This window comes from Chelonoidis abingdonii, chromosome 24, assembly GCF_003597395.2.
Source record: "Chelonoidis abingdonii isolate Lonesome George chromosome 24, CheloAbing_2.0, whole genome shotgun sequence".
NCBI classification, from domain to species: domain Eukaryota; kingdom Metazoa; phylum Chordata; order Testudines; family Testudinidae; genus Chelonoidis; species Chelonoidis abingdonii.
Genome location: NC_133792.1, coordinates 17,351,946 through 17,379,664, shown reverse-complemented (window position 1 = coordinate 17,379,664; position 27,719 = coordinate 17,351,946). Strand labels below are relative to the sequence as shown.

At 49.0% G+C, this 27,719-nt stretch overlaps 1 protein-coding gene across 1 annotated transcript; it reads right to left on the bottom strand.

Moving 5' to 3' along the window:
• On the bottom strand, nt 1-27,245 carry ADAMTS13 (ADAM metallopeptidase with thrombospondin type 1 motif 13). The gene is made up of 32 exons (XM_032767640.2): nt 26,856-27,245; nt 26,511-26,577; nt 25,201-25,484; nt 23,452-23,593; nt 22,745-22,884; nt 21,756-21,839; nt 21,493-21,617; nt 20,473-20,619; nt 18,746-18,880; nt 18,294-18,444; nt 17,476-17,580; nt 16,707-16,858; nt 15,999-16,062; nt 14,991-15,117; nt 14,719-14,867; nt 13,980-14,100; nt 13,127-13,207; nt 12,665-12,846; nt 11,095-11,230; nt 10,118-10,247; nt 9,850-10,029; nt 9,105-9,294; nt 8,065-8,179; nt 7,554-7,683; nt 7,257-7,436; nt 6,679-6,858; nt 5,695-5,899; nt 4,756-5,104; nt 3,821-3,967; nt 1,767-1,943; nt 1,273-1,457; nt 1-1,035 (listed from the first exon to the last, which is right to left on the bottom strand). The coding sequence occupies exons 1-32, from the start codon at nt 26,928-26,930 to the stop codon at nt 877-879; spliced, it is 4,794 nt and encodes a 1,597-aa protein (XP_032623531.1). The 5' UTR covers nt 26,931-27,245; the 3' UTR covers nt 1-876.
• Nucleotides 27,246-27,719: the final 474 nt, after the last annotated feature.

The window sequence follows — 27,719 nt, the reverse complement described above, 5'->3', positions numbered from 1 at the left end:
TAAGGGGGGATATGATAGAGGTCTATAAAATCATGGCTGGGGTGGAGAAAGTAAATAAGGGAGTGTTATTTATTCCTTCTCATAACACAAGAACTAGGAGTCACAAAACAAAATGAACAGGCAGCAGGTTTAAAGCAAACAAAAGGAAGTATTTCTGCACACAATGCACAGTCGACCAGAGTATGTGGTGGCACCGAGTTCGTCGTTAGCAGGACGAGTTCTCTGCCTAGATATTGGGAATACTATTACTGCTGGCGGACATGTAGTGCCCAATTCTTATTTATGCATAAGGTCCCTTTCCACTATCCTGACAGTAAAGTGAGTATAAATGTTACGGTCCTTGTACACTGCCAGAGTGTAAAGGAGCATCAGGTCCATCAATTCTGAATGGTTTATCCATCCGCGACACACATTTGTATCATCGGCCAAAAGGAAAAATGCTAAAGGGTTAAGCTGCTGACTTTCACTAACTGTCCTAATCTACATCTTCATCGGTGGAGGCTGAGGCACTGTGAGCGGACGAGACCCTGCTAACAAGGTGACATTAGATCACAGTCATCACTTGCACTTCAGTCTCTCAGTCATTCGTTTCAGACCGGCAAGTCGTCTCTGTACTAGTTGGGAGAGACAGGAAAAAATTTTTAAGAGAATCGTAATATTTGACGTCTATATAATGCCTTTCACTTGAGCATCTCCACATGCTTTAAAAATATTAACTGAACAGCCCTGTGAAGTAGACAGGTATTGTTATTCCAAAACTGAGGCGGAGAGGTTAAATGACTTGCCCAAGGTCAAATGGTGAATCAATGGCAGAGCTGGGAGTCCTGACTCTAATTGATCCACTGCTTCCCTGGCTGGGGTGTCCCTTGTTTCCATTTATCTGGGCTTTCTGACCCAGTACTCTGCTCGGAAACTGACACGATCCTCTGTAATGCCTTCATTAAATTCAATTTCAACCTGGCTCCCCATCGATTCCCAGAAGAACAGCTGTTTCCCACGAAACACTGTTGTCTTCATGGCATTCACGTCGCGTATCTGAACAAAGAAAGGAATGAATCACAATCACATAGCAGTCTGCCTCTTTCAAGCAAGAGCATTGTTTGTGCTATGCCTCAGAGAAGTGCATCACATTACACTGGTATAACTGAGATCAGAATTGACTTTATATGATTTCCAATGTGCTTTGAAGCTCGAATGTAGAAGCAAATTTCTCAGGGCCTGCGAGGGGAAAAGCGTGAGCTAGAGGTGCCCCACCCCAGGTTGATGTCTCACCGAGATGTAATTGGAGTGTGTTCGGTTGTTTTCAGTCCCCAGGTCCATGTAGAGGGCATGGATGGCTATGCGATACCGTGGAGCCACGTTGATAAAAGTCCGACAAGCCACTTGTCGTTTTGGGTCCGGCAACTCTCCGGGATTCACTATTTCACCCCAGGGACCAAACAGCTGCACATCACAGTCTGAGATGGGGAAGCGGGGTAGGAGAGAAAGCAATTTGGAACACTGTGTTTAGTATGTCCATACAAAATAAAGCATGCCCAGAAAGTTCCTTGGTGCACTCCAGAAGGGGATCTCAAAGCATGTGCAAGCATCTTTCAGGGACTCATCTTCAATATAGAAGGACAGCCAATGGAGACAACTGTACCCAACATTCAATATTCTGGGCCCTTTGGTCTCCATGGGCAGCCATGAACTGCACAGTGAAACTCAGTGGGCCTTGCTTTCCCTGCCCCTGCCCGAAAGCCACAGTGAAGAGTTCAACAAAGTACCTTGGTAATATTTTTTTGCGGCTGCTTTGCTGTTGTACTGAAGAACAACACCATTCCCTGGCAGCAGGAGGCGCTGTCTCACCATCAATGTGTTGGTCCTGGAGTTTATGGATGACACCGTCAGCTTCTTACAGCCTGTCCGCCACATCATCCGTTCAGAAAACAGCATGATCTCCCCTGAAATGAAATTCAATAGTGATAAAGGACCCTTCTACCGCAAAGTACTTTACAGAGAAAGTCTCAAAGGTTAACATCTGTGAAAGAGCAAAAACGACCAGCGTCAAGGCAATGATTGCAGGAAGGGTGGTCAATGAAAATGCTTCCCTTAAGCAGTGTCTCACTCTCTGTGGCATAAATGGTGATAACTTTGAAGACACAGCCAAGGACAGACGTGAATGGATAGCAAAGATGGAAACCCTTTGAGGAAGACAGATGCAAAAAACTGACTGGAAAAAGGACCAAGCATCATGGCAAGTCCTGAGCAGGAGCCTGGACCTTCCCATGTGACATCTGTTTGAAATCTTGCGCCTCCTGGATTATGAAAGTATACACCTACGTGAGAACACACACGCTGTCGTGACGGCACAGTCGGATACGACAGGCGTATACTTTACAGATCTAAGAAATTGCTTGAGAGACTAAGGTAATGATCACTTCCCCCCATCAGGGAAATGCAGCACCTCTGGCATGGAACACAGCAGCTGTTTAACAGCATACAACAGCGCTATGTAACAGTTCAAGAAAAGAAATGAAGAAAAGTCAGGTATCTAAATGAAACCACAAGGATATTTTAAGAAGCAAGCTTATAACTGTGCACACTGGAATCTGGCAAGGAGACTGTCGCTAATGCCTTGCTAAAAAGTGGCTGTGAACTCTTTAATGACCCCAGCAGCCAGGACCTTGATTTCATGTCTCATCTCAAAGCTGGAGTCACTGTCACCAAGGCCTGTGCTCCATCATGGCCCTGCGGTCATTTCTACATTAACACTAATACACGACACACTTTATTAAGATAGTTAAAAACATTTAAGTAGCAACACGAGTTATCCAGGGCTTTACAAATATAAATATGACGTGGTCTCTGCTCTGAACATTTTCTAATCTGTGCAAGGCAAGATAACAAGAACGATGAGATCAATTCAGGAGAGATTTGGAGATGGGAGGATTCTTGATCAGGAGAAGAAATCTTAAAAACAGAAGCAGCTGTTTAGTCAGTAAATGACTCATTGCCAACCCTAGTAATTCACTGTCTAAGACACTGCTTGTAAAGTATGCAAGACTGTTCTACATAAGAGCTATTGGGCTGGACTTAAACATTTCTATATATCTGTGTGCTTTATTCTGAAAAACTGTTTAATAGTATTTCCCAGTAGGTCATCATCTGAAATGACAGAATATTTGATGTGTTCTGGTTCCAGGCAGTAAATGAACTGCGCTTGGGAGCATAAGACCTGTGATTCAATGAGAAGCCCCTGGGGGAACTTACACTTATATCATGAGAATCTCAGAATGCACATCCATCCTTGGTTTTTAGGCCGAAAGGGGCTGTTATGATCATCTGGTCTGACTTCCTGTGTCAGATGGACCATGGAATTCCAACCCATATTTCTTACATCTAGCCCTTAGCTCGTCCATATCAGCCATGAAAGTGATTTGATTTACTTTATTAGCCTGCACAGACCCCATCATTGCAGCATCTGGGCCCATCGCACATGAAAAGCATCACTTTATAACAGACCAAAATGGGCAGTAATTTTCGCCCCCACCCTACCCCACCATGCACGTACCTATCACCAGTCAAGGAAGAAATCAGAAAAAATCGGGAAAGAAAAGGCGATGGCTTAGTTTAGTCCCACCTGGCAAAGATAAACCTTGCGTAGCATTTCAGGGGAGAACACGCTTGGGCTGGTCCACAGCTGGAGACCCTCTATTGAGAACACCCTGGTGCCTGTCCCCAACAACGGACGAGCAGCAAACGTGTAATGAGGAGGAGGCAGGCGCAGGGTTCTGTGAGTCCCCTGCCAGGGATGAGCTCTGCTGGCTCTGGAACGTACCTGCACTGCAGTTTAGCGAGCTCTCCAGCACCTGGACCGTTACCACTTCCCCCAAGGGGCGTCCGATAGAAACCGTGCAGTCACTGACCTGCAGGCTGGTCATGTTGATGACCCCAGTGGAGTTGAGGAAGAGCCTCCCACAGACACCTGCACAATAAAACCAAAAGCACAGATGCCGCGGATGAGTCAGTGCAGCAGGAGGAACGTACCCCCACTGACACCACTCCCTATACATCGTGGCACGTGCACCATACTGTCTGCAAGCTCCTTGGAGCAGAGACTGCGATCACTGCACCTGAACACGTGCCAACAGTGCACTTGACCTCTGTACAAGACACACAGTAAGACAGTTTGTTGCCCTGAGGTGCTTGCAGTTCAAAGAATGCCAGAGGCCCTGGGAAGAGAGCTGTTGCTCGTAACTCCCTTCTGATGGGTAGCCCATGGCGCCTGGAAGGCATGACCCACAGCAAGACTTCCAGTGAATCCGTTCCGACTTTTCAATCTGCAGCAAACCTGAATCAAGGTGTGTACCGGGGGCTTCTGGCTTGTGCTATGAATGTTCCACGCAGCTCCTAGCGAAATGCTCTTCACAGCAAAGCAGAACAGGTGAACACTGAGCAGAACTTGCCTGTCACCAGAACACTAGCTACACTAATGTGCTGTTCCCAATTGGGGCTTTCACCCTCCTGAGCTGGGAGGGAGCTGCCCTGGATCTGAGCTTGCTGTGGGCCAGAATTAAGCTCAGCAATGAATTTCATTTGATTTTCAATGATCATGAGCCTCGAATCTGAAGTCTTTACCCAGACAAATTTCCCGCTGCAGTACTGGAGAGCTCCCCTGCTCCCTGCCAGAGCACTGCCTGAGTGCGGGAGGAGACTCAGACCCCTGGCTGGAGTACTGGCTAAGGACATCACCCTATGGAATCACCACCTAACTGTACGCTTCATCAGTGTCCTCCTCCCCCGCTGAAAGCTCCTCGCAACGTTTGGGTGCAGGAGCCAGCACCCTGGTTGGAAGACGATCCATGGCTTTGTATTCTGGCCTCTCAGGATAAATGGTTGCTGCTGTCGTTCTCGGGTTCATAGCTGAGGTTGGTATCTGGTGTTCTGATCCTGAGGACCCATCCACCGCAGGTTGCTCAGGACAGGGGCCAGCAGAGCAGCCACGCACCGTGATGGGTTTGGGGGAACGCATGCAGAAGACAGGGTTCACGTGCTCGTGGGTTTTCGGATTGAGGCAGAAATCCTGCCGCGTCTGAATGCCTTTCCCACACGACGCTGAGCACTGCAGCGGAAGAAATCCAGAGGCCTTTATAAAACCAGAGTCAGAGTTCTATGCAGGGGGAAGGAGGTTCAATGGCTAAAGTGCACATCAGGGAGTAGGCAGACCTGGGTTATAGTCTCATCTGTTCCACTGATATTGGCCAACACATTTAACCTCTATGTCCTTTAGTTTCACTAGTTGTGAAATGGAGATTATAGTGCTGAGCCACCTTACCGAAGGACCCTGAGACCCACAGATGTATCAATACTCGTGCACAATAGTGATTAGGTGGGTGTCTGACAGGGGAAGGATTTGACCAAAGTTCAGAAAAGACTTGCATGGAGCATATGGCTCCAAAACATGGAAGGGCCATTTTTAAACAGCAGCCAAAGACCAGAAGGCTAGCAACCTGGGGGCTGCACAGATACCCTGCTCGGGGAGGGAGAGAGGAAGGAAAGATGGATGACATCCCTAGGAACAGTTTGGTATTTTGATGGATGCTAACACCATGCAGTGTGTGAAAGAGGAGTTATTTCTCCTGGCATTTGCTATGAAGCCAGAGAGCTGCATGGATCTTGCATCTAGGGCTGCGTTAGAAGGGTAGCAGGTACCTCTGTCCATTCGCTGAAACCCCACTCGTAGGAGCACATTCTGATGATACAGGGGATGCTGGAGAGGGGTTTCTCTGCCTCCGGACAAGAACTCTCTTCCAGCTCAGTCTCTAGGCCTTGGAGGAGCTGGACACAGGTGATCAGTTGCGGGGCTATGCCGAGCCCACAAGAAGAGGAACACGAACCAGTCGCTGTTACTTTCCATCTGATCCAAGGGGAAGGAGAAAATTCAGTGAGGATTGATGCCCCTTCTCCCACCAGCCCCTGCTAAAATGCTCACCCTGAGACTTCCTCATCTTCCCACTTTCCCAGCCATCCATCGACTCCCTTCCTGAGCCACATGCACACTGCAGCCTGGGGTCATCCCAGCTTACCGTGGCACCAATCCGTACCTGGAACAGAGTCAGTCCCTGTGGCTGGGTTAGAATATCTGGGGCTGGGGTGGAAGTGGGTCCTCTGAAAGCTGCCAAAACCCCATGAGCTCAATATTTGCATGAGAGTTCACAGTATGTGCATCACAAGCCCTTTCCCCCCTCCCCTCAGGGAGACATGTACGGGCTGAAATGAGTCAAGATCTGGTCTTCTCATGATATTTCCACCCCCCTGGAACTGACATATCCCAAACAGACCAACTCTTGTGTTATTTCAGCCCAGTAAACAGCCTCCTGCAACATCAAAACCAAAGACAGATACTAGAAGTCACACACCCTCCTAGCCAGCCTGTGCTGAACATGCTTCTGCTACCACTCTGCCGTGCATCTCTGTCCTGAAGTTATGGGGTCAGAAGTGACTGGGGAGTGAGCACCCTTCGCCCTTTCTCTAGAACACAAAAGCACTTTGTCTCCAGCTTCTGGAGAGTGACAATCCAGAGGTCCCCTCTGTAACCTGGCTCCCCGACCACACTGGGTTGAGTCCATGGCACTTTTAAAGACACAGCCTCTCCCCCTAGGCACACGCGGTCTTAGTGAGTGTGATTATAATGACCTTGGAGGGCACGGCTCCAGATTACACAGCTCCTGCTCCTCTGGACGAGGCAAACCATGACACTGTGCATCCGCTACAATCTCTTCTACTTTGTCCCCAGCCTCCCTCGCACAGTACAGCACCCTGCGCAGCACACCTCCTCCACAGCTTACGCTGCACGAGTCCATTTTGTAATGCCACCTGGGAACAACGCAGCCATCAATGAGTGACTCCACCCCTCAGCCAGCCATCCGTGAACTAAGGTGGATTTTGGGTCCAACCTCCAAAGAACTAGATCCAAAGCTTTTCTTAATGGGCTTATTTGGGAGATTTGCCTGCAGAGGCTATCAGCCCTATAAGACTACAGCTGATTGTCCTTTAGTTCACGTGGTAGATGCCTGGGGTACTGGAATGTCTAAGCACAATTTAGGTGGTAACTGTGGCGTCCACTTTTACAACCCCAGATTTGTTACAGTGGGGGTCCTCCCCACTCCCAGGTAGCAAGGTATCAGGGGTATTGGGCTAAGATTTCCCATGGCAGATAAGCATGCAAGGGCTTCACTCAGTTATACCCAGGCACTAAAGCAACTAGCAGTTACCTTGCTGGGCACGGATCAGTGCCGCACTCCTTGGTGCTGTCTGGCCGGGGCATCCTACCACATTTGGAATGAGGAAGAGGACGGGTTGTATTTCCTTCCTGTCGTACACAGCGAAGAGAGAGTGGTATTCTCCCTCCTCCACAGCTCACTGGGCATGCAGCCAGCTCCTTCACCTCCCAACTGGGGGGGACAAGAATGCAGAGAACATCTGTACCAGGACCCACACAAGACTTCCCTTGTGGGAAACAGCTGACCCCATCACTGGGGGCTGACAGTGAAAAGAGACCTGTCTCGTACCTTGGAGGGCACAGCATGGGATTGCAGCTTTCCAGCCTGCTCGCTGGCTTTGGCACTTGATTACAATGTTTCTCTTGGGTTTCTTCCTTGGTCTCGAAAGCCACACACACATAACGAAGCTGGGCCACACCTAGAGGGGAAGGGGAGACAGTCTGATAGCATGGCATGGATGCGGCTGTTGAAACAAGATCATTTAGGAGAGCAGCAGCCTCATGCTGGAGCTCAGTGCTGTTTATGGATCAAGCAAGCTCTGCCCAAGCTCCCAGAACCTTGTATTAGTACCAGCCTACTCTGGATTCAAACCAGGAACATTACCGGGGAAGGCTCTGCATCCTTGCTCCAAGCCCCGAGCCTCACGCCCCTAACTCTTCCAGACTCTGTGTACTTGTGACCACAGCCACTTGCGCACCCCACTCCTCAGTGGTGAAAGGTTAATTGCACAAATGCACGAAGCTGTCAAGCTCATCCCCAGAACAAAGAATGTTTCTGTGCAGTGTCACAAGCATCTCACCTCCGCCACAGGTCACGGTGCATTCACCAATGAGAGGGCTCCAGACATGCACTGAGCGATTTTCCTTCTGGATACTCCCAAATGGCACCAGCTCTTCCTGTGAGGGCGAACTGTCCTGCTTCCAATAGAGCAGCAAAAAACAAGTGACTGGCAGCTGCTGCTTGCCCAGGGCCTGAGCCAAGCTCAGGGGAACCAAGGGAGTCTTTTCATTCGTGTCAGAGGGCTCTGGACCATGTCCACAGCACCTGTGACCTCTCTCAGAGACAGTTCCCCACGCTTTCACTGGAGCAGGGGTAGCAGCACGGCACGCTCAAGGGACGTTTCCCTCACAGGGTCCCACCAATAAGGCTGAGCCGTGTGGGGAGAGCCCCTCCAGACTTCATAGCCGGTAAGTCTCTGGTCCCTTGGTTGAGACTGCCTACATGGGCACTTCTTGGTTCCCACTGTGGGGGTGGGTCTCTGACATGGACACACATTGTCTCCGATTGCTGACCTACCTTAGTCATAACTTTCAGTCATGCCTCACCCAGGCTGGCTTAGAACCAGTGACCTGCAGGGGACAGTCTCTGCACCCCATTAACAATCCCCAGAGCCAATCAACTCCCCCTCCAGCTTCTAGTTTCCTTCTACAGCCCATTTGCGAATACCAGGCTCCCTCTGACAGATGGCACCGCGGGTTTCTTTACTGGAGGTGATTTCATGAAGGGATGCTCTCTGTGACATATGCTAAAGCATTTCCGCCTCTGCTTTTCTTGGAGCAATATGGCTGCGTGGGAAGGAAAGCGGGTGGGATGATGTCCAAGGGGGTTTAGCCGGCCCTTCCCAGGATTAAATCCCCCCTCACAAAGTCTGATGAACCCGGCAGCATTATCTAAGGTGAGCTAGGCTTCCTGCAGTGACTACATGGGATTCTGGACTAACAAGCTGGCCTGTGTGCATAACACTCTCTCAACCTCCAGCAGTAAAATGGTCCTTTCCAGCCTGGATCCCCCCGTGGGCCAGTGTGTGAGGTTCCTCATTAGCCAGGCCAGGGTACTCACTGTGTTCCAGCCCAGAGGACAGATGCTAACCACACATGGCACAAAAGCGAGAGGTTTCTCTTCCGCCGGGCACAGGCTGTCGTCTACTGTGGTCTCCAGTCCATCAAGAATCTGGATACAGGTCACGTTCTGCTGGGTGACTCCAACCCCACAGATGGCAGAGCATTTGCCCAGCTCAGATTCCTTCCATCTACATGGGAAATAATAGCACCACTCAAGGATCTGCAAGCACTTTAATTAGCACTATGAATCAGCGGACCCTCACACCACCTTCAGGAGGTAGATTACTACTCCCATTTTACATAGGGGGAAACTGAGTCACAGAGGAGTGACGTGATACGTTCAAGAGGTCGCACAGCAAGTAGTGGCTGAGCTGATTCAAGAACCCAGGTGTTCTGGCTCCCAGTCCCCTACTCCAGCCTAGACAACCCTTAGACCTTTCCCGATTAAGAGCCGTGCCGCTGGGGAGAACACTTGGTCTCTGTGATTGGAAAGGAAGGGCAGACATCCCCTCATGGCTGAGTCCCTACACTCTCAGCTTGAGGAGCGTTGCCCCCGCAGGACGCACTGTGACAGGCATAGTAACAGAAATGGTTACGTGGCCCAGGCAGGAACAAAGTGCTCTCAGGAATGAAGAATATGCAATAACCCACCCTGACCACAGGACTGTCACACAAAACAAGGGGAGAAAGAGTCAATGATTTATTCCCCCCACACACGCACGTTCAAGGGGTCTCCGCATTACCTTATGGGGCACGGCTCAGTGCTGCATGCTCTGGTGGAGGCAGGTTTGGGAGAATCCGTGCATTTGGAATCAGGAAGAGTCAGGATCAAGCCCCCTTCTTTCTTCACACAGCGAACCAGACGCTCCATCACTCCACCCCCACATGTGGCACTGCAGGGGCCGAAGTCCCCTGCCACCCAGCTGTGAAAGGACAAGAGCCAGCTATCCCCATCTCTAGTGATAAGAGACTTTAGCTTAGTGGTGGAAAAGGCCGTTCAGGAATACTCACCCTTGTGGGCATGGTGCCATGGCACAGGGCTCCTGCCTGGAAGGGGGCTGTGGAGTCTCCAAGCACAGCTGATCATCTGTTATTTCATTCCTGGTCTGGTCAAAGCAGGAGTGATCGACCTGTAGCACCCCTGGGAACAAAAGTTCAGTAAAATATTAGAACCGCTATTGCTGAGGCCCCCAGCTGAAAAAAGGAAAGGAAATTCTAGGCTGATTTACGGGCTGGTCTTTGCTCTTACAGAAAGAAACTGTGAGTTCCCTTTGTCCAATAAGACAGAAGTGAATCCCCAAATGTGTCAGAGAAAGAACAAATATGGGAATTCAGCCCTTATATAAATTTTAGAAATTCTATTTCTTACATGGGTTTCATCTTGAAAGATTTTAAAGTAACTTTTTGACGATCAAGAGGAAGGTTCTAAAGGAGAAGCTGTTCAACTGTTAGCCCAGTTCCAAAACAGAAAGAAAAAAAGTTTTGTGCAAAAAAATTCATCCAGCTTTAGATCAGACATTAAGTAATAATTTGATTTCAGTATTAAGACACTTCACTAGCTCTAAATCATAGACTTGATGGACTTTGACCAAATTCTTTAGCTGAGGTTTATAACCAAATGCACAGCCACCTTCTTAGAATCCTCTTTGGAGTTTATAAGGATTGATTATATTGAGTATTAATTTGAGGATTTAATTCCAATTCATTGTTGAGTCTAGCTTGTTGATTCAATCATGATTTGATATCTGTACTGCTATATTCTTAGTTTACGTTAATATTACTAATAACATCTTAGATTTGGCCACTTTCTTAAATTTTAGTTTGTTTAATAAGTTTTAGTAAAATGTATGAAAGCGATAACAAGCATATTTCTTTCAATATGCAAAATGAGTCCAGAAGGTTTGAGGACTTAGGTGGATAGCAGCCAGTCAACCTACAAACCTGAGCAGCTTCCCCCAATTAACCACTAGTCCTCACATCAGCCTCACCTTCCCCACAGCTCACTGAGCAGGTCCTGAACTGAGGAATCCACACATGTGTCTGTTTCGCCTTTGGTATAAAGTAGCTGAAAGTGATGTCTGGGTTGGTGACATCTCCATATTCTTTCCTATACTTCCTATAAACCTGGGAAGGAGAAGAGCGTAGAAATCAAGAGCTTAACCCAGGTCAGTATGGTGTTCCGTACGCAGATTGAGTCAGAGGAATGTGTCTGAGCACATGGATAGCAAAGATGGAACCTCGGTGCAAGATCTGGATGTGGATTCCAAACACTCCAATAGCTGGGGCTTCTTTTCATATTCACCTCTAACAAACACCTAGTTGTACCAATGCCAATGGAATTTCTGTCAGCCAATCCGCATGCTGGAGAGTTAATTAGTATTCCCTAATAAAAGTTTCTAAACTCAGCATTCTAAAAATGGTTCAGAGTTAGGACATAAGGCCTTAAAAGAACTTCTCAACCAATCAGCTACCACTAATAGAAAGAATCATGGCAGTGCTGGTTTCTGATTGGCCACAAGTACAGTCTCTGGTCCAATTGTGACACTTCCTTTCTATATGGTACAGGCAATCAAGCCTTGCTGCCCTACTCAGAAGTCCCTTACACACAAAATAGCATCATCTGTATTAAATTCTTTCCCGCATCTTTGACTGTTCCCTGTTTAATTCCATAATTTATAAATTAACTGAAACCAATAGTGTCTGCAGCCTCTTCATTATCCTTGATTATCACTTCTCATTATACTTTCGTGCTCGTGAAAGATGCTGGGTCAAAAGCCCTGGAGTGTGACAATCTCTGTGTGTTACAGCACACGCAGGGACAATCTTTTCTCCCGCTGCTGTTCCCCACCAGCACCCGCCCCCAACTCAGAGGGTCTGCCTCTGACGGCAGTAGAGTTCCTGTGGCCAGTTCAGCCCTCTTGCCTCTGCCGGGACAGCCAAGTAAAACAAGCTGTAGTGGGAGGACTTACGCTGTGAACACCCATCCACTGGGCACTGAACAGACACTATGAAGCCAATGCTCTTTGTAAACATTTCAAGTTAACACTGGGTCTATTTATCACTTCCAATCATTCAAACTCAGATTAAGTCTGCCATAAAAACCAAAACCCAAATCTGAATTCACGTCCTGATAGGGACATCCCTCTTCTGGGTGGCTTTGCCTCAACACGTGTGTCTGCTACTGGAGCACAAACCTCAGTAACGAATGATGGGAATTGCTTAATTAGAGAAACAGCCTTGTAATTCCACCAGGTTTGTTCCTGGGAAGGGAACCGACCTCTTGCATCACAAGGGAGATTTGCTGCCAGGATTCCACTGTTTTCTTCTTTCTTCCCCCATCCAGCCTTCACCTACGTCTACAGAAAACCCTCAGGGAACACGTGCTCAACCATTTCCAAGGACAAGGAGATCATCACCAGCATGGAGCTCAATTTCTGCTGCTGTGGGGGAATCAGCAAAGCTTCAACCACTGCCAGACTCTGCCTTGCAGGGCTTAGCCCTGAGCCACGCAGCCCCAAGCCAGTTCTGGCTATCCCCTTTCCAGCCCTACCGAGCTACCTGTATCTCAATGTCCTCTTGGGTTGGCCCATCGACATGGACTTCCTCCAGGCTTGGCAGGTTGTCCTCAGTGAGAAACACCCTGTATTTGATCTGGTTGTCCTCTATTATTGACGGATAGGTGGTGTTCAAGGAGATTCTCTCCTTCCCGGCCACCACATACCGACCTTGGACCTTCACAGCTAGAGAAGCAACAGTGGTAGTCAGGGCAGAGAGGTATTATGTGTTCACACAATCAACTAGAGACAATGGCTTCCTTCTGTGCATCCACTAGTGACCTCTCCAGTCTATTTTAAACATCCCAAGCAATGGCGCTTCCCCCGCTTCTCTACAGAGAGTACCCCACAAGTGATGAGATTGCACCGCCAGGACTCTTCACCCCGGGTGCCTTTTCGCGGGACCGTCTGCGTGTTTGGGGGCACAGGAACCAAACCGGCCCGGTCGCCTTCCCATTATACTCACCCAAATGTGTGAAGAGGGGTTTGCGATTGGTAACGTAGACGAGGGTGGTCTTGTGAGGCAGGGCTAGAAACGTAACATACTCTGGGAAATGAACACAGAGAAGACGCGGTCACATTCAGTTCTGCACCTTCTGCAAGGAGTGGGGGGATTTGTAATTACAGTCCTTGCCCTCACAGTGCACCTTCCAAGGATTTCAAAGCACTTTACAGACAGTAATTAACCCTCTAAACTCCCCTGCATGGTAGGTATTATATCACTATGCTACGGAAGGACAGGCGGAGGCACAGAGAACTAAATTCCCCCCGGTGTCACTCCACTGACTTCAGAGTCACCCCTGGGGAGAATAGAGCCAAGAGAGCTTAACTGAATCAGTGGCAGACCTGGGAACATGGCCTCAGCGTCCTCCACTCTGGCTACCAAAGCCCTCTGCTCACTTTCAATTTTTAAAAATACCCTCCAGAAAACTCTATGTGAGGGTGATGGCAGAGGCGAGCTCAGGCAGAGCAACATTTTACTGCTCAGGCAGCCCCCCTGTTTTACAGAACTCAGCTAGGCTGAGCTCTCCGCCCCAGGCCAGAGTTCAGGATCCCTGCCTATGGCAACAAGGGAAGCCACATTGCAAATGGCTCAGCAGGGAACCCAGGCTGCAACCAGCTGTCAAGCTGCATGAGCATTAATCTCATCAGTCTCCATCTCTGACAGCCTCCACCAGTATATTCCACACAAAACCGAAACAAGGAAAACCACACCCAAGAAGCTGCATAGGGACAGCACAGAGCTCGGCATCTGCTTTGAGGGCATCCAGCAACCGAGATAGACCCTGATGTGGAGAGTGGAGCTGAGCCTTGCAGACCTTTGGCTTTTCCTTCTCTGTAAGAGCCGCTCACTCTGGTACACGTGGCGTCGTCTCCCCCGCACACCTTGCAGGAGTCCATCACCATCCCAGAGTCCATCCTGCCGTCACAGCCGAACACCTGAGCAAAGGGCAGAGCCACAAGACCGGCTTATTCTGGGAAGAAGGTGAAGTGATCAAAGTGCCATTTCCTGGGTTACATTCTTTAAGCTACCCCAGTAAGCACAGACACACATGGGCAGAGGAAGCAAGCGCAGATGGTGGTTACAGCATGGCTTTTAGAGTCAGGATTCTTAAATTCTATTCCTCATTTTGCCACTGATCCCACTGTATGACTCTAGGCAAACCTCTCCTGGAAGAGAGTTAGGTCTGTCCAGGTCTGCCCACTTACCTTAACAACATATATAGCTATGCGAGGTGAATTGATAACGAGGGTATTTCAGTCTCATGCATCAAGGTATAAGCTGATTGCTGCACTGGTCAAGAAGGAATTACACACACATGCACCCATACTGTATAATCAGGGTTGGTATTGGATGCACAAGCGGGATACTCAATTCGTTAGTCCAAAAGTCCAAACAGCCCTAACAAATCCTGGTCTTATAGAAGAGCTGGCCTCAAAAGTTTGGGTCGCAGTTTGCTTGTTCCTCAAGGAGGTGGCTCCTTGGAGACCATTTAGATCCTATGTCTGAAGCTTGGCCTGGATCCACCATCTACTTGCAGGGAGGAAAATCCTTACCCTGCAGCTGCCCATCACGCATAGATCGAAAGCAGCTTCAGCTCTGTAGTTGCTCTTCTCACACCTGGTTCCATCTGTGAAACTGACTCCACGACTCACCATGAAATTCTTCTCCTCTGCCTTGCACATGTGTTTGCACAGGGTATCCCCTGGGGTGACAGACATGGGGAGAAAGGCAGAGTTACTCAAGCAAAAAGGCACAAGAGAGTCAACAGCACACTAGGGGTTCTCTTTCCCAAAGAACTGCGCTCTCTCGCTCTCTCGCTCTTTACCTTTGGCATAACCAGCAGCCAACGTCCACTTATAAAAAGACGGGACTTTTGGAATGAGATACAGCGGCTTTACATTTGTCGCTGCGCACTGTTCAGCCATGAACTCCAACTGGAAAGTCAAACAGGCCTATGGAAGAGGGAGAGTATTATGCAAGGAAAGTGAAATGGAATACAGTAAGAGCAGAATCTCAGGAACCACTTCACCCACTACCTAAGCGCAGCCACCTCTGGGGTGAAAAGCAGCAGCTGACAAATAGAAAAATAGCAAATGAAGAAGACTAGCCCATTGAAGTGAAGTTGCAGGAGAAGTTGGGGAGGAGGAGATGGGCTAGGAATGGGAGACAGATGGTTTGCAGATGATGTTATCTTTCCTACTTATCCAAAATAAATGTCTGGGGCAAATGTGAACAATACAGGCATGGCCCCTGTAGAGCACAGCGCTGCACTGAAAGGACTCGGGGTATGTACACTGCAGCTAGAGGGGTAATCTTCAGCTCGACTGAGCCTCAGCTTGATTGAGCGATCACGCTAAAAGCTGCTGTGGTGCCATGGCAACACAGGCAATGGAACAGGCCAGCTGCCCAAGTACAATCCTCTCCAAGATCCTAGGTCAGTACTCAGTGACCTTAGGTCAGTGGCTAACGCTTGCTGTCGCTCACACCTTCATGGCCACTTCCATGCTAGAGCTGGGAATTACCCCTCCCTCGGAGTGCCGGCCAGCTCTCTCAGGGGTCCCAGATAAGATGCTTTATCTCACCTTGATGGGGCTTGTCAGTTGCTAGTCAGTAACTGGCCTCAGTGACAGTGGAACAAGTACCTGTCTTGTCACACAGCTGGAGACTGCATGCCCAACGCCTGGTTTCCTTCCCAGGGAAATCAATAGTTTCAGCTCTGAAAGCTGTGGCCCTGGATGGTACAGTTCTTAAAGGGTTAAAAATGCCATATAAACTGACAGTGCATTGCTTGGCCATGTGTGTGATGCCTGCGGAGCAAGAGAAGGCAGCCTACCTGCATATTGCACATCTCAGCCTGGAGGTCTGCTCCCCTGCACTCCTGACCCCCGAAAGCCGGCCTGAAAACAACAGACATGTGGGTCCGCAGGCAGCCAGGCGAGAGGCTGGAAGAGCTGATCCACAGTGAGGGGACAGAGGATCCTGATCATCCAAATACACAGGATCCGGGAGTGCCTAGCCGCAGTACCAAGATCTGGCTCGTGGACAGCCACACCGAGCCGGCTAATGAAACGACAAATACATGGGTCAGTGATGCAGCCAATCAGTGGAGCGACGGGGGGCATGGATCAGCATTCACGTCGCACTCCCAAGCCGGGGAACCTAATGACCCAACCAGCAGACCAAATTCAGTGATGAATCATGGTCATGCGCCACCTGAGGCACGTTGCACATATGCTAAGAAGAAGAATGGAGCGACACAGGGATCGAGGCACTGAAAAGACTCATCCGGACAATGACACACCTGGGCAGTGGAAAGGCAAATGAGAATGATACACACGGTCAGTAGAGAGACAAGGAACTTGTTACACTGGCAAAACATGCAGCACATCCTAAGCTGGGTACAGCGCAGGATGCCACCCCACGTTTAAATGGACTCAAACATGTTAAACAAGTGGAAGCACGGACACTTTGGGCCTGCAAACAGCTGGAGGACCCTGCGAGCACCTCCAACGGCGCTGTCGGGAAAGAGGAAAGTCTTTACCTGGGGTTATTACAGAATCGTCTTCTCGTTACAACTCCTCCTCCACAGCTGCGAGAACAAGCAGTGAGGGGGCTCCAGCTGGACCACTGCCCATGCACCACTGCCCCAGGGTTCAGCTCTTCCAGAGAGCTGCAGCGTCCCTTGGAGCACCACTGCAACCCAGAACACCACAGGGATCAGCAACAGCAGTGCCCCAGCTAATACTGCAGGGAGCTGGGGGGGCTCTGCCCCTTCGGCTGGGAGAAATGCAAGTGGAAGGGTACAGTATCTCATGCCTCAGTCGCTCCCATCTGGGATGGGAGGGGAGGGGAGGGGAAGGAAATTGGACCCCAAATCGCGAGGGGAGGAGCTGAGCGAGGCATCTTCTCCTCCAGCTCTACCTCCCGTGGGGGACAAACAGTGAAAACATCCTAGGCCGATAGCTTATTTGATAACGGGCTCCTCAGTCCAGCAGACAAAAGGATAACCCAGTCCAATGTCTAGAAGGTGACACCAGAGAAATTCAGATGGGAAATAAGGTGCAAATTTTTAACAATGAGGTTAATTAATCCTTGGAGCAATTTACCAAGGGTGGTGGTGGATTCTCCATCACTCTTCAGACTTAGCTCTCTACATAGGAAAGCTCATTCACCCCATTGTACCAGCCATCCACTATGCCCTGTAGCCACCCACTCTGCCACCCAAACATCCAGTGTGCCCTTCAGTCACCGTGTGCCCGGCAGCCACCCACTCCCACCTCCAATCTTTGCAGCACCTGGAGACTCTTTACCTTATTGATCCCACACTCGGTCCCATCCAGAAGAGGAACAAGAAGGCGGGTGCAGCTGGTCTGGTCAGCCCGATGGGTGTGGCAAGAGAGAATTCTGCACATGTCCTGGGAGGGCAGGGGAGCCAGGCTGCTCAGTGCATGCCCGAGGCTGCTGTGCCAGTCACTCAGCCTGAGCTGCCGACCCTATCTCACCAACATAGGACCCCCACGCCTCCCAGCTAGAACACTGCAGACCACGGTAAATGGCCTCCCTAAGCCGGGCCATGGCTCTGTGTGTGCTCAGCACTCACAGGATACCAGGGAGCAGCAGGAAGACAAGCATATCTTACCCACACCCACCCACCCGCTTCCTTCTAGCAGGAAGCCAGCACCTGCTCTCTCCATTCAAATCCCAACGGCTTAGGCAATTTCCTGACCGTCTCCATTTTGAGTGGAAAAAGATGAGGCCCATGCTGCACGTGGGAGGCACTGTGGGCGCTTTCAGTGACTGGCACTGCCAATCGTTATGGCACAGGACGAGGGTCGGTGGCAGCACCTGAGGTTTGCAGCCGGATTAGTGTTTCCTTGTTAATGAGACGCATTAACAATGCTGCGATTGGCCTGCGAACAGCAGGGAGCCACACAGTCTTGTACAAGGGAGGGGCCAAAGGGAATCCAGAGAGCAAAGAGATGGAGTAGAACAAGAGAGGGAAGAGGGAGAGCTCCTCTCAATGCCAGCCCACCCCCCTGCTGCACCATCACGCCCATCCCAGCTGCAGTACTTCGGGGGCGGCCGTTACCAGCCAAAAGCACGAGCAGGTGGAAAGCGTTGTACCTACAATGTCATTCCTGGCAAAGGTGCAGGCCATGGCTACGCTCCCAAAGGCTATTTTACACTGCTCGTCTGCGCCATAATATAAGCCAGGCTTCCACCCGGGGATGCTGCCCTCCAGGTCCGGCAGATCATTCAAGCAGCTTGCTTGGCCTGTCCTGGGAAAACCACAAGAGACATTGCTTTCCTGCACACAGACAGCAAGGACACGCACATACGCTAACACAGGCGCAAGGCTTTCAGTCTGGGAGTTCATTACTGGTGTCCCAGGAAACATGATCATTGTCCTAGGCTGAGAGAGATCTGCTCTCTTCACCACTTGTTCACTCCAAAAATCAACAAACCCCCAAAGCGTTACAGCACCTCACTCTCCACGAGTCCCCCACCTTGTTCCTTCCCTTTCTCCTCCCCCCAGCACAGACATGCAGATGAGCATGGAGAACAGCTGGTTCCTTCTACCTGAGAAAGGCAAGGAACTGCTCTCTGCTGCACTCCGACCAGACCAGGTCCACGCTGTTGCGGCTGCCTTCGGGACCCATGACGTTGCCACTCCCACTGCACCGGTTTCCTTCGCCATCGTGTTGGATTCCAAAACTGCCGCAAGAGGTTGGGGGGGGGGGCATTACTGATATTATCCAGCTGATCTCCTGGTGTTAAACTGTAGGAACCGAGCGCAGTTTCAACCCCCGGCTGGGAGTCACCACTCCTGAGTTCTATTCTGGGAGCATGTGAGTGATCTTGGCTAAGTCACTTCCATTCTCTGTGCCTTAGTTTCTCCATTTGTAAAAGGGGGTCAATAGTATTTTCCTGTTACGTGGTAGCGGTACGAGGCGTAATTCATCATTTATAAAGTGCTCTCAGGCCAATGTGAAGAGTTGCAACGGGAGGGAAGTGCAAAGCGTTAATTAATATTGAAGTTTCCACTGCGTTTTGTTCTAATTCCATCTCCCTCCCTTTCCCCACAGCACACCGCGCTTTCTCCTGAAGAACGCTAGTGCTTACTGGATACTATTGACATTACATTAGTGCCTCTAGGCCCAGTCAGGATCAGGACCCCCTTGTGCCTGGCACGGTCCATACACCTAGGAAAAGATGGTCTCTGTGCTGAAGAGTTTACACAGGCTAAGAGGGTCAGAGGGACGAAGGACTGGGGAAAGGGTGATGAAGAGGCTCCATTATACCTGAGGCTGATGGAAACGTTTGGATGTGAATGACATGGCTCAAGCAAAACAACGGGCCAAATTCTCCACTGGCATAAATGAGCACAGGCCTGCTGATGTCACCAGAGCTGCACAAATTTACACCAGCCAAGAATTTGGAGCAGGGATTATAAATCTCAGCCTCTGTTTTGTGTTTTTCTACATCACTAGTCTTCCCTTCATTATTCCTCACCCCACCCATAGGTAACTCACTGCCCAATGTTCTCGTCACTGCGTACTGCCATGACACCGGGAGTCACCACCATTCTCTGGACAGAGACCCACCACGTCGATTAGCAAAGGTGACCTGTGGCCTCTAAGGGGCTGGAATCCAGCTAGTGACACACTGAGCCGAGGACACCCTGTGCAGAGTAATGAGTACCTCCTGAGGTGATGAGTGCCCTCAGCTCCCAGTGAAGACGATGGGAGTTAAGGGAGCTCAGAACCTTGCAGAATTGGGCCCCTTGTTCCCATTCCTTCTCTCTGGAGTTGGGTTTCAAGCAACCTAAGCAGGGCTGTCATTAGGCATACGCAGCATACCTGGCTGTGTAGGGCATAAGAAAATTTTGCGCCAATGCAGCGCATTCTGCATGAGGGAGAGGGCACGGGGCTCTCTACAGGGAACTGTGACTCTCCGTCGCCGTGAGGTAGGCTGGGGGGCTCAGTATCCTTTGCTGCCTAGTTCTCCCACCGGGCTGTGAGCCTGGGCTGACACAGTGTCTGCTATGTACAAAGCTTGGTGTGTGTCAGCAATGGGGGATGTCTTCTGGGGGTCCACAGGTGGGGGTGGTGGCTGTGCCCCAAGTCGGGCATAGGGGTACCAGTTTAATAAAACTGTATAGGGACTCATAAATCCTAAGGATAGTCCTGAACCAGCACCGCCTGAGGTGACTTGCTCGCTCTCTGAACTCAGCTTGCGAACAGGGGCCAATTTTCTCTGAGTGAAAGGGCTGACACTTTGCAACTCTCTGGGTCTTCCCCTCTGACCTGTGCCCAATCTCATGGGCTATGGTGACTCCCAAGTCGAAGCCAGTGTCCTCGGTGATAATGCAGCTCCAGGAGGAGGAGCAGGCTCCCCCCAGCTGGGTGACTCCGCGCAGCTGCTTGTTTCCATCGGGTAACTCCAGGTCAAACCTCAGGGAAGGGTGAGACAGGTGGGGGGGAAAAGGGAGCGCAGATTCATTAGGATTAAAAACCCAAGCTGTGAACACTGTCCATTGAAAATGTCTTTAGCCTCTCCCAGCTCAACCTCACACCAGGTATTTACCATCCCCTTTCACTTTGATACGTGCATCTCCCCGGGGCTGAGATGCTCAATGAAGGCTTCACTGAGTATCTAGTATCTGCTCTGGTACCACCCTACCCAGCACATGTTGATTAGATATAATCCTGTCTGCAGGAGACAGAGATACAAGAATCCCCTTGGTGCAGAGAAGAACTAAACAAGGACATTACATTCAATGGGAGATTGTCAGGTGTCATTAGCTACAGTCAACTGAGAATAATGTGAGCCTGGGAGCCAACCGAATGTGTGAGTCAGAGGAAATCTCTGTAGCTGGGGAATTTCTCTATAACAACCACTGGGTTTCTGCCTCTTCTCGACTTTTCTGCCCTCACATGAGCCTCCCATGATCATGCAAACATTGCTGGGGACGCAGGCCTCCGCTGGAATTGTGCTGAGTCCGACACAGCCGGGCTGGGATATTCCTGTTCACACTGGGCTGAGGAAGTGGAATTGTTGAGCGTTCAGCCCCAACTGTGCTCGGGGAGCTGGTGGGTGCGGACATGCAGAATACCTCCCCCCTCCAGACCAGGGGAACAACTGACATGAGGGCTTTATACACCACAGCAAGCCACCTGGAAGGAGAATTGTAGGGCCCCCCTCCAAAGGCCGCACATTTTCCTCCCATCCCATCTGAGCATGTCCAGTAGTTGCTGTGGTTAGCCTGACCCTGCCAGCCTGACCTCTCGTCTCTAATCTCCCCTCAGTCAGGGGAGTTCTGTTACCTGGTCACATACAGGACAAGGTCAGCGTGCAGGGGATCTGAGTCATTCTGGGGATTGACCTTCTTGCTCCACTTGCAGATACTGACCAGCGAGGAGGTGATGTTCGTGGTGATGTTCATACCCACCTAAAGAGAAGGCACATTTTCATATGCCTTCCCTTTAGTGGCCCTGTCACAGGCTGGCTAGCCCTCTGGGGGGAGCTGCGCTCAGCCTCACCTGTGACAGACCCTTCTAAGGACTGTGAACAAACCCCCATTTTCTACCTCTGGTTCTGTCAGGACCATCATTCTCATCAGGTGAACCCTGAGCTGAGCTCCCAGCGAGGCATCTCTCAGCAGCTCGGCACCCTGTAAAAGGAAAAACAGGATCCAGAAGGAGTTTCATAATGAAGATGCCGGTGTGACTCCTGTCTGTGCCCTGCACTGACACTGAGCCCTCCCTACACATACTGAGGATCTTCCACCATCCCAGCTGGAGGCACTGCCAAGGTGACACACCAGGTAATTATAAAATCTGCAAATCACCAGGGAAAGAAACAGGCAGATGCATGAAATCTGCCCATTCCAAACAGAACCAGGATTCATCTGAGAACTAAACTCAGTGGAAGCCACAAAGTCAGTCCACTAATGTGTACTAGATTTAACTAATAGGATTAAAAGCCTCCTGGAGAGAGAGAACAAGGGATTTCACAGGATATGAAAATGAATGTCAAGACCCCTCCAAGTCCCCCAGCCCCTGCCATCCATATGAAAACACAGTGATATGTTCCTGACCGGAGCAAGGTGGGCAGCGCTGAAGAAATTAATAATGGAATGTTAAAACCCACACAGTGAAATGATAGATCAATTCAAATACAGCCCAATCCAACACCCACTGAAATCAATGGGCACTGAAGGATAAACTCCTAACGCTGGAGCCAGCACCCAAACACCTACTAAGGAAATTAAGGGACACATTTTCCAATTGAGGCTTTAAAGCTGCACTCCCAGCATTTGCGAATGCTCCTTTCTGCTTGCAGCTTCCTGCATGAGGGTACAATGGCCCAGGCAAAGCAGGTGAAGTGGTTGCTTTGCACGTCTGTCCAGTATTCTCTGCGTATCCGGGGGAGAGGCATTCCCACTCACTTCTGCGGAGGTCCTTCCAGAACATTTGGCTAGGGGCTTAGCCAGATGTCCCACCAGAGGTCCCTTCCAACACAAGCCACCATAGGCTCAGGAAATGTGGCACTGAAATCAAGCAGAAAGCCACTCACGATGTTCAGGTTGGTAAGGATGTACCTCTCGGTGTCCTCTTTGTGGAACTGATAAACATCAGGGCCCACTACCACCAGCAGCTCCAGGTGCATGATGCTCCCCTCTGCTCTTTTCCAGAGACGAGGAGAAGACTTTATTTCTACAACAACATGAGGGAATACAAGGGAGGTTAGGATGGAAGAAGGCATGAAAGACCCATGGGTCCATCCCAGCCTATTGAACACTGATGAGCAATACATTGCTTCCTCCAGACACTTAGCTAATTCCCGTCTATCCTGATTTCTAGCAGCTGCTGCTGCCACTCTTGGTAATTTATCATACACAAGATATCCCACCTACATACCCTGAGTCCTGACCCATCCTCAGCTAAGTTTGTATCTCTTTGCTCTTGTGTTTGGCAGTATCTGGTGAGTGACAACGCCATGCCTATCTGACCAAGATAAATCCTGAGTCCTTACTGAGGCTATATGTTGTTTTAGCAATGGTGAAAGCAGACGGGAGAGTGGTAGAATGCAGCGCGGCCTCTTCTCCAAGGCACAAGCAGTGCTCCTGGACTACACAGGTCTCAATGAGAGCATCATTTACACATTGTGACAGCAATAAGTCCTGCCCTCACTGTCACTCATGCAACCCCACTGACTGCAGGCAAAAAGAGAGGGCAGAATTGGGCCAGTGGTTCCTCTTGTGGCCCCGAGACATCCAATACCTCCTATCGTCCTTGTCCCTCTCCCTGCAGCTCTGAAGATGATGTGGGGTCTGGGGAGGCTGGGGTCTTCCAACACATTCAGGTGTTTGCTTCTCACAGGCCTGATGTGAATCTTTTCCTCGTTCACGATGACGACCCCTTGCTAAAGAAAGGAAAATCCCACTCCTATGTTATTCCAGAGGCATTCACCACCAAGAGAAAGTCACAGGCCCCCTCTCCTCCCGCTCTCCCCTTTACCGCCAAGATTTCCCAAATAGGTGCTGCACCCAAGCAAAATTGAACATGTTTGGCACATCAGGATTCAAAACCAAAGACTTCCTGTTTGTTTGTGATCAGTAGGATCCTACTAGGATCTAGGAGGGAGTGTGGTCTAGTGGTTAGAGCAGGGGACTGGCTGTTAGGTTTCTTATCGTCTGTTTCCGACTCCACCACCAACTTGCAGTGTAATTCTAGGTGAGTCATTATCCTCTCAGATTTCTCATCTATAAAACAGGGTTACAATTATCTTCCTCAGGGCAGCGCGACACTTGGTCCATTAATGTTATAAAGCACTTTGAGATCCTCATTGGAAAGGATATTAAATCAACACTAATTATTATTACTGCCATGGAGTACCTCACACATCACCGGGATCTCCCGTTATCAGAAGGATTTGGACGAACACCAAACTGCCAGGTTACCAAAAGCTCTGAAAAATGAAGCTACTGCAGGCTCAGTGAGGCAGCATTGGGATGACCAAAAATAAGTGTTTCGAGACCTTCTTCCCTTTGAGCAGGTGTAGGGGGAGCAGCTTATTTCTTTCTTTGCCTGTTTCTAAATTTTCTCGTGGCAGAATTGTGATCCCATACACTGTACTGAACTGCAAACCCTTCAGAGCAATGATGGTGACTTTTCTGGACTCTCTGAAATGCCTTCCCAGTGCTCTCTAGCAAGGAGAGATGGTCTCAGGCCACAGCACTGGATCAGAAACCCTTCAAACTCTGGGGGAAATTGGGATTTGAACTTCTCAGCTCAACTTCACTTCTGTAAAACTGATCTGAACCCCCTGAGACCTTAAAGGAAGTTTGGACCCAGCTCCAAATTTTTGGGCTTTGGACCCAGCACCATCAATTCAATAAATAAAAAGTAGATCCTCTTATGTTTTCGAGAGGGCAGGGCATTCTCTTTCATTCCAAGTCAGGGTGAAACTCATCCCTAGGCAGAAGGGCCAGCACCAGCGAATGCACCACATAAGTTCCACTTCCACCCCAAGCATTCTTCACAAAGCCGTCAAGGTCAAAGTGGAACTTTTATGTAGTGCATAGTCCTCGCACTGGTCCTCTGCACAGAAAGGAATTTCGCTCTAACCCCTTATTTCTGATCTGACACTTTGCTTTCTAGGCACCTGGGTCTTCACTCTGAGACAACTGATCAAGTGCACATGGCAAAACATTGTGGGTCATTAGTGGTTGTCAGGGCCGGCTCCAGGGTTTTGGATGCCCCAAGCAGCAAAAAAAAAAAAAAAAAAAGCCATGATCGCAATCTGCTCTACCGTGCCACTTCAGTCTTCGGCGGCAATTTGACAGCAGTTCCTTCACTCCTAGAGGGAGTTAGGGATCTGCCACTGAATTGCGACCGAAGAGCCGGACGTGCTGCCCCTCACCATTGGCCACCCCAAGCAGCTGCTTGCTGGACTGGCGCCTGGAGCCGGCCCTAGTGGTTATAAATGCAGCCGATGTTTTGATTTCAAAGTCTATGCTGCATACTCACCAGCTGCCCTTCGCAGTACGTGACTCTACATTCAGCCCCTGGAGGGCGCATTACTTGTCCACGGGCAAAGCAAGTGCCTGGGAATTGCTTTAGTAAACTAACAGAGGAGTTCAGCTTTCGATCGCTCACGAAGGAAGAGGAAAGAAAGACATGGTCCTCTAGGAATTCAAAGGTGTAGAGTTCTCCCCAGGCCCTGAGAGAACAGCGTTGAACTTTACAAGATTTTGGTTCAACTTGGTCCTCTTCACAGGGACAAGCTGGCTGAACAATAACAAATTCCGGTACTGGAAGAAATACCAGAAATTACTAGGATTATAGACATGCTTAACAGTAACAATAATGATGCGTGGGAAAATAAACACAACTATCTGCCCAAAGAGCCTTTTCTCTTTAATTATGTCACTGACCCCAGTCCTCTTTGTTTTTATCAACTCCCAAGCTAGGGTGACCAGATAGCAAGTGTGAAAAATCGGGGTGGGGGTGAGGGGTAATAGGAACCCATATTTTAAAAAGTCCCAAATATCAGGACTGTCCCTATAAAATCAGGACATCTGGTCACCCTACCCGAAACTGATGATACATCATCTTGCAGCTACAGCATAGAACTGGTGATCAGGAGGTCCAGGTTCTCCTATTAGCCCTGAAACTGACTTGCTGTGTAAACTTGGTCAAGACTTGTAACCTTTCTTTGCCTCCATTTCCCATCTGTATATGGGGATAACAATTTACTTGACAAAGACGTAAGGTATTTCGAGTTCATCAGATGTAAAGCATTATAGAAATGAAAATTATTATTGCTAGGCACTGGACAAACATGTAAGTACACAATCCCCCTGCCCTGAGAATCTTCCCTAAATCTAATCAGTATCTTAATCCTGAATTATGATCAATCTAAAAGTATTTATATATTTTCTTGAAATGTTTATTAAAAAACACTTACATAAAATCGTCATTATAGTCTACACTCTCGTGCCCAGCTGATCTGGATTTGTTCCTGGGTTATTTAGAATCTTTTCTATGAATTGTGCACTAAAACAATAACAATGTGCAGAAGGAGAAGCGGAATAGAAAAGTGCTAAAAGAATTACTGGATTGGATTTCCAAATAACAGACCCAATTCTGCAAACACTTACACACTTGAACCAAACTACTCGCGTGAGTAAAGTCAATCACAAGCATAAGTGTTTGCAGGTCAGATCAGGGCTAATATCAATAAAAGTGTGTGCTTACTGATATCAAATATACAGTATCAGAAACAAATTTACAAACATGACACATTACAAAATTCAGAAGGAAGAAGGCTTGCATACCATCAAGGAGTGCACTGGTGCCAAAATAAGAGAAAACGTCTTCTGGATCCAACGCCTCGAGAAATTTCTGCAAAAAAAAAAAATAGCAGCTTTACATTTTCAAAGCAAAAACAAATGGAAATCAAACTTTATTCATCACCACCCACCCTGCGCACATCAGCAATTTAACTATTATTCGTTTAACGTTGATGTCTTTAGTACAGAATGATCACCCAGAGGAGATGGTTGTACTTTCTTTGATTAGTGGGGCTTGATACATTTTGGTTTGAACGCACATTGTCCTATTTCCATAGAGAGGGGAAAATAACATTCGTGCAATCTGTTCTTTCTGGAGGTCAGACTTACCTCTTGGAAAGCTGCTGGCCAGCAGAATCTCAGAGGGATCACTGCAAAAGCTAGGAAAATTGAATTGATGCTCATGTTGAAGGAACTGCTACTGACACTCGACAGCAAAGGCTGGCCTGGGGTGATTAAGATGTTTAGCCCAAGGCATCACATGGAGCGGAAGTGAAGAATACATAGTTTAAACAAATAAGAGTTGATCCACTGCAGAGAGGGGCAGCTGAGGGGGAAATCAGTTGCTGCAGGAGTTTTTACAAGAACAGCTGTAGAGAGAACGCTTTTGCGCAATACTTGCAATTTTGTTACAGCCAAAGAGCACTGCAAGAATAGAAACTTTGAGCCAGTTTTAACAGCCAAGTAAACAACAAGTAAAGAAGCAACTAGGGGGGAGGAGAAACGGATCTAGAGTGTCAAAGAAACAAGATGATTTTCTGGCTCCTGAGGGAACAATCTGGCAGTGCCTAGCCAGGCAAAACTCCCACTTGCTCCAGTTCTAAGGGGAGAATGAAACATAACTCTACCGAGACACAAGAGTGAGCTGTATTCAATCTCAGAGGACAATTTCAAGCCATGTCTACACAAGTTACATTGGCATACAGCCACCTTAATTTGTGTGTAGCTGGGGCATGTGCATACTTGGCTGCTTGCATTGATGAAAAGTGTGGTGCACCACAGGTAGGTATCCCAGGGTGCCATGCACCACCACCCAATAGAATGCCTTCTGAGACATTTTTGCAATGTTTTGTGATTTAGGAATGATTTGCCCAGGTCTCTTTGGGAGCTTAGGGTCCAGTTCCCAGCATGCAATTTTCTCCATCCAATACTACCATCCATAGCCCATAATTTTCATAGTTTTTTAAAAAACCC